Source organism: Pectinophora gossypiella, chromosome 21 (assembly GCF_024362695.1).
Source record: "Pectinophora gossypiella chromosome 21, ilPecGoss1.1, whole genome shotgun sequence".
NCBI lineage: Eukaryota > Metazoa > Arthropoda > Insecta > Lepidoptera > Gelechiidae > Pectinophora > Pectinophora gossypiella.
The window spans coordinates 754,334-761,669 of NC_065424.1; the positions used below are offsets into that span (position 1 = coordinate 754,334).

Below are 7,336 nucleotides of genomic sequence, written 5' to 3' on the forward strand. Positions count from 1 at the left end.
GCAGAGTAATGAGTCTCTAATCCGGATTTTAGCCAGATGTAATGGAGAGCAACAAAGGCATCATTTTCTCTACCTAATGCGTCTCAAATAGCGGGCTCGTCAAGCTTTAATATTGTCACACAGTTACAGTGTTGCCGTTGAGGAAAATAAAAAGTCCCTAGACCTACAGTCAATCGGGGTAACTTTGACAGATCTACACTTTATTTTTTAAATTATCTCAGAAATTTGAGGTCATAGACAAAAAGAGTTTACTTAATCTGTGCTCTTGGACTTGTATTCATACTTTGAAATTATTGAATTTTTAATAAAATAATCACATGTACCGAAAAATGGCAATATTGTTGTGTGTCAAAGTTACCACCCCCACTTGTGTATAACTTTGATACATATGAAACCAGCCATAGAAATCTGTACATTTTAAAAAAGCTTAACACTAGCTTAACAATTTAAAAATACTGTCAAGCAAATAAAACCATATAGTTGCCATGTTGTCATTTACCTTATGTTTAAATTTAACACTATACAGTGAAACTTAATACTTTTATAAAGTTTTTTTAATCATCATTATAAAAGTTTTGGCACATAGCTTAAGAAAGAGGTTTAATGCTTACTAAACAAAATACAAAATAAATGCTTAGAAATAAGACACTAACAAATAAGAGACAAAACTTTCGCCTATGGATTCTTTGTCACTTTCTTCATCCACTTGAGTTCGCGCATATTCAGCAAGTCGCTGTATCGCTTGGCGGTTCAGTGGGCAAATACCAGAAGCCTTGAAACCTGCCGCCATATTGGCTGCAGATTGCTGAGCTCTAGTTGTTTGTCTCCAATTAAGAAGAACAGTTCTCCAATTAGCTTTTAAGGAGCTGAAATAGCCAACACCGAGAGGCTGGAGTATGTGGGTGGAGTTTGGTACAAGGCATATAAATTTTATGTTGTTGTCCTGGCAGATTTTTAATGTGTTTACGGAGATATGAGAGCTCAAGTTATCACACATCAGTACTTTCTTTCCTTCTTTTTTTATCGCTACAGGGAGAAACTGGCTTTTGAACCAGTCGTCAAAGCTTTCTAAGTCTATCCAACCACTTTCGGTCACGGTCATTCGTGAGCTAGGTGGAGCTCCGATAAGCCAGTCCGACCATGTGTGTTTGTCTTTGAATATGAAGTAGGGGGGAATCATTTCCCCGGTAGCATTCCCACAAAAGACGGTTGTGTAACAAGATTTTGTTGAGTTACGAATAACTTCAGGATTACGACATTTGCGTTTGAAAAGCAGTTTTTTCTTTTTTGGATCATCATAGAATCCAGTTTCATCAAAATTATATATGTTATCTGGTGGCACATCCTGCAATTCCATCTCAAGGTTATCAAAGAATTTGTTTATTTTTTCCTCATCAACCTGGGCTCGGCTTCGACTAATATTGTGACCTAATATTAACTTTAAATCTTGATGCCTGCTGAGAAACAGCTGACCTCATTCCCATCCAGGACGATTATTTGTAAAAACCTTAACTTTTCTCTTAATTGAGTTTAAGTATCGTTGGATAATAAGGCTAACATCATCCATACTTACAGGAATTCCAGAGTCTGCCAACGCCTTGACATGGTCTTTAATTATATTTTCTTCTTCCTCAGACAAAGCTGTGGGCCTCCCCACTTTTCCTGTGTGTTTACTCTTTATTTTGTTTTTAATTGTATTTATTGGGATGTTGTATAATTTACTAGCAGCATACGCACTTAGTTCTGCAGACCTAACCTTTTCAAGACATTCTTGTAAAACTGCTGGTGTGTAATTGGATTTTGATCCATACTTGCGGGTACCAGGCACCGGAACATTATTTTTTCTGGGCATCGTGACTTGTGCCAACTAAAAAATAACTATAAAGCAATTCAAGAGTCAAGAGTCCAGAATCTCTTCAAAATACGATATTCCCACATTTGGAGTAAATATTAGAAAAATGGGATAAAAAACAATAGCTATTGTTTGTGTATTCGAAATTAGACATATTAATGACTCTATTAAGCATTTTACATACCTTGTGATCAGCAAATTCGTCGAGAAAGTTAAAATTGTATTCACTGTATTGAACCACAACCACGGGCGGTAATTTCAAAATGGCTAAATGACATTATTTTGGTTTGACAACTCACTTTTTTTAAGAGGATCGTTTACGAACTTAGTTACGAACACTAACTTCAAATATCCTGAGGACATAAAATTAATGTTGTCCATAAAAAAATATAAAACTACCATAAGATCCTACTGTCAAAGTTACCCAACGTAATCAAAGTTACCCCGATTAACTGTATACGAAGAAGTCGCTAGATTTCGAAAAATATATAATTGAAAAATCCGCTAGAAGTCGCTAAATATTTGAAAATGTTCCATATCAAAAATAGAGTATAAATGAAAGCGAATTTGTATCATCAAACGTTTATTAAATCAACATAGACATCAAACCCTTAACATAACAAAAAGAATACTGAAGTATTTGCACAACCACTTCTACAGTACCTACTTTTCATGTCTATAATTGAAATGAACAAGTTAAATATGTATAATTATGTGTTACTTATTTATAAATTTTATTAAAGAAAAATGTTTAAGTTAAATATGTAGAAAAATTTCGTCATCTACTGCGTCACTTTCGACTTCGACAACTTCTAAAGGCGTTGCATTAGAAGTCGATTGTTTCATTGTTGAAGTGGATGTGGAAGGTGCTGAGGAACTGGATGTCCTGAAGTACCTATTTATTTTTTTAATCGTTTTTGAAATTTTATTCAGAACATCATCGGGCAAGACATAGTTAACACAATTTCGTTTTAAAATCTTCAACTGATTCCTGATAAGAAGTACGGAGTTTAAAGTGGTTGTAGTTAGTCTATTTCTCAATTTGTTCTTCACAATATTCATTTGACTAAACATCCGTTCCACTTCCGCATTGGAATAAGGCAACGAAAGGACTGTTACGGCTAAATCAGCTAGGTCTCTGAAGCCTGCAGCATCTTTATAATTCAATACAAGAGCCCAAAACTTTGCAGTGTCTGTAGTTATGTCCCATTTCACAAAATTAATACTGTGCCATTGTTTTAAAATATTTTCTACTTTGTCCTCTTTAAAACCCAATTCCACAGGGAAAAAATTCTAGCCAACAACAAATGCAGTGGCTCCATTGTCCGAATCAAAAATTTACTACAAATAAAACAACAAGCAACAATAACGTCTCCACCACTCCTGGCGAAATACCAAAATTCCTTTTGGCGGCCTTGGTCACTTTCTATGTGTATAGATAATTTATCAAAAGGCGCTAGCACTTTAACCCTAGACTACTAAACTATATTCACGGTTACGTAATAACTAAACATTCGTCGAGCAGACTACGAAATAAAAAGCATTTTTTTTTATTATTATTTATTAAACCTCTTAAGTTTTGAATATCACAATAATTATGTGTTACTTATCTACTAAATAGGAACAAAATTACTTAGTGAAACTATTCAATACAGCGACTACATATGTCAACATTATGGGGCCCGCAAATAGCCTGTTTGCATTTAATGCATCGGTGTTTTGTCATTCTTCGGGCTTTGGAAGGACATAGGTAGCAGATTTTACGCACATTAGACACAGAAGGAACAGGGGCTTCTAGATCAGAAGACTCCCCTAAGATATCTTGTATCATGACCTTGATATCACGTCTCAAAGTCACCGTCTGCAACCGCTGCCGTAGCCAGGGCTCCATAAGTTGGTCTCCTAGTTTTATAACGAAGTCACGCCGAGACATAGGTTTTTTATTATTTCTAACATTATTAGAAACGTATACAACGTACGCATTGATAATCGATAGATTCAACATGTTATAAAACACGCACAAAGGCCATCTTTGGGTTTTTCTGTTGGTGGAAATGCTGGAGCACATTTGGTCCACGGTATCTACTGCACCCTTTGTACTGTTGTAGAAATGAATCATTTCTGGTTTTCCTGTTTCTTGATTGATGTCAGGTTGATCATGAATTGTAGACAAGATGAAAACAACTTTATTAGATTTGGCTTTGTATGAAACTAATGTCTTATCACCATCGTAACAAAACATCGAAGTACCAATTGCGCGTGACTTAGAATTTTTGAGTTTTTCAGGAATTTCTCGTTTATTACTTCTTAGAGTTCCCACTAATGTCAAATTATAAGGTGCCATCAACAGCTCGTTAGCTAAGGGAACAGACGTGAACCAGTTGTCCATGGTTATGTTTCGATTCGTGCCATGTAATGTAGACGTTATTTCTTTTATAAAAAACGCAGCCAACGGTTGTTTTTGAGGATCAGTTCCTTTTCCCAAGTACGGAATGGCATTCACTATATATTTGCTGTTTACATCTGCAGCCATAACAAGTTTTATTCCGTATTTATTAGGCTTGTTTGGAATATACATCCTAAATGAACATCTTCCTCGAAATCCGACCAGCTGTTCGTCTACGGTAATATAGGACCCTGGAGTGTACCATTTCTGAAAGTTAGATATCAATGCTTGCCACAAGTCACGTATAGGTGCAAACCTATCATCTCGCTGTCTTACATTTCTTGTAAGCTTGTCATCAAATCGGAGGCATTTGATAAGAAAATTTAATCGTTCTGCGCTCATACAAGCTTTGAAAATCGTTCCTGATCGATGAGTATTGAAAAGCATGCCAGTTGGTAAATGATTACTTTTCATAGCTGCTGCATTGAACAATAAACCAAGCAAAGCTCTTATTTCTTCCAAATTGGTAGGAGATACAGTAAACGTCTCGGTTTTATACTTATTTTTTCTAATAAGCATCTCTGCATTAGTAAATGTCACGACTTGTTGCAACATATCTTCGCTTATAAACAGGGAAAATATATCAATTGGTTCAGAAACTTCCCTTGCTCTTTCTTTTGGTCCTGGTATAAAATGTATGATGTTTCTTCTAGAAGTTCGCACAGAAGATGGTTTGGCTGCTGACGACCATTTGTGTTTATTTTTACCATAAAGGAATCTGGAACTTGGCTGAATAACATTCGGATTACGAGGGATATTCTGAGGAGTGGAGCTCATTACATCCTCATCAGTTTCGTCCGAATCAATAACCCGACTTGTCTGTCTTCTGCTTGGGCGAATACTTTCGGAGTTATCAGATTCCTCTGATTCAATAATTTGCGTTCTCTGTCTCTTACTTGGGCAAACGGGTTCGTAATCGGACTCGCTGGAAACTTCAGATTCGCTGCTCGTATTTTTGTGAACTTCCATCTCCACAATATCTTCCGTTTCCGAACTTGAATTGTCTGACTCTCCCTTACTGTCCTCCTCAATATCTTGCTCAAGCCATTGACGTATTTTCTCATCTTGTTTTCTCAAATCCATCTAAAAAACATCGAAAAGTTAATAAATTTTGACTAAAACAGGCAAATTTTTCAGCAATAACAAGGAATTTATAACAATTGGCTAAATAACTATAAAAGTAATAAATTTAAATAAACCTTACGTTATCACTATAAAGAATTAAAAAATAATTATAAAAAAATACTTCATTCACTTACCTTTGCCAAACTTACGTAATTACTAAACTTTCGTCGAGCGGACGACGAAATTCCTGTAACTTTCGACCTAATTGTCGTGTGACCTCGGGCGTGTCACGCGATGCACTATTTTGCAAATCAGGAAGCTAGAAAAAGCGGCGGGGGCGGGGGACGCGGAATAATAGGTAAACTTCAATTTCGCGGCATAGCGCGTCGTCGAGCGGACGAATGTTTAGTTATCTAGGGTTAAAGGTGCCATCACCGAGAAATCTAATGTTTTTTTTTTAATCTTTTACATTTTTCACTAATAAATATTTTTTTTTTCTCCGTCACCGTGTATTGCAGCCAAAAAGTTTTCCTTAAAAAAGTTATGGATAGCAATGTCACTTGTTTTTTTGAATTTCAGATGGTTTGCACCTAATGTACGTTTTCTTGCTCCGTGCAAGAAATCCTTTTTTGATGAAAAGCTAAATAATTAAATGGACTTATGAACTTCCTTTAATCCCTGTATTGCATCTTCAAATATTGATTGAATAGAATCAAAAGATTGGCACACTTTTTGTTTGCAAGAATGTGTGGGGTCTTTTTTTGATTTAGTGCTTTATAAAGTTCTACTAGGAAGGCGCTATGACCCGCACTTCAATATATCATCTGACTATAAATAATTATCAGGAGGATCACCAAAGTAAAATAACTATTTATAGTTGCTGAAATTATATTATTCACTTTAAAGGACTAACAATTACAATTTTGAAGAAACATTAGTTACACCGAAAATATTACACGGTAATTAAGGTCGGGCACAGTAGCTAGCCCGGTGACGGAACGGGAGAGACTGGCTAGCCGCGGGGCAACGCAAGCGCTGCTACCAAAAATGCTGACATAACAAAATTGTATTAAATGTGTCGCTACAAATGCATTTCCAATTCAATTTTGTTTCTGTCATAATCTGGTAAACAGGCGTGAGTGCTGGTCCGGTTTATTTTTTTACGTTTTCATCAGTTGTGATTGATGCAGAACAAAGGTTTCTGTTAAGGCACCGGAAATTTAAAGATTTATTTTACCTATGAAAACAATATTTCATACCCTCCCAAGCTTCAGTAAGACCTAAGAGTATTTTTTCAAGATATCCAAAAATGTTTTCTTTTCGAGGAGACTAAAGTTTGTTTTTTAATTGATGCCATCGCTCGTGTTGCTACGATGCAAGCCACACACGGTTTTTCATCTATGTACTTATACCTCAAATTTGATTATACCTTGACATTTCCGAAACCGAAGTGACTTGGATGACCTAACCAACTGCCAGAGTCCATATTCCGACACACAGAAAGCGTCACTAATAGTTAAGTTATAGTTCGGTTTAAAGGAATATCTACGTACAGTGCAGTCTAACGTGTACAGTCCAGATTAGTGGCATGAAGGCTTTGTTGTATTCTCTAGTGACAATGTCCCAAGCTTCAGTTTTTGCACGTAATGAAGCACAATCGATATCTTCGGTATCTTAATTTTTCGCCTAAGAATATCTTTTCAAGATATCCAAAAATGTTTTCTTTTCGAGGAGAGTAAAAATGTGCTTCTTAATTGCTGCCATCGTTAGTTTAGCTACGTTGCAAGCCACACACTGTTCTTCATCTACTTATTACCTTATAATTACCTTAAAACTTGTTTGCATCTAGTTTTATCCAACAGGGAATGGGTGGACCTAGTTGTAGCCGGCATGATGAAGGCTAGACCTAGCCTTACCCGAAAACAATCGGCTCGTACTAGGTTTAACCAAGAGTAAGTGGCTACACCTAGTTC

The 7,336-nt window shown here is 36.2% G+C and overlaps 1 protein-coding gene across 1 annotated transcript; it reads right to left on the minus strand.

The window, feature by feature from the left end:
- Positions 1-2,678: 2,678 nt before the first annotated feature.
- LOC126376804 (uncharacterized) lies at positions 2,679-5,635 on the minus strand. The gene is made up of 3 exons (XM_050024350.1): positions 5,558-5,635; positions 3,621-5,381; positions 2,679-2,747 (listed from the first exon to the last, which is right to left on the minus strand). The coding sequence occupies exons 2-3, from the start codon at positions 5,379-5,381 to the stop codon at positions 2,679-2,681; spliced, it is 1,830 nt and encodes a 609-aa protein (XP_049880307.1). The 5' UTR covers positions 5,558-5,635.
- Positions 5,636-7,336: the final 1,701 nt, after the last annotated feature.

What these genes read in the sequence shown, in the direction of transcription:
- LOC126376804 (XM_050024350.1), bottom strand. Translation starts at nt 5,381, where the DNA reads ATGGATTTGAGAAAACAAGATGAGAAAATACGTCAATGGCTTGAGCAA. An exon ending in CTGTTCCTTCTGTGTCTAAT is followed by an intron (nt 2,748 to 3,620) that starts GTGCGTAAAATC and finishes AAAAATAAATAG; the next exon opens with GTACTTCAGGACATCCAGTT.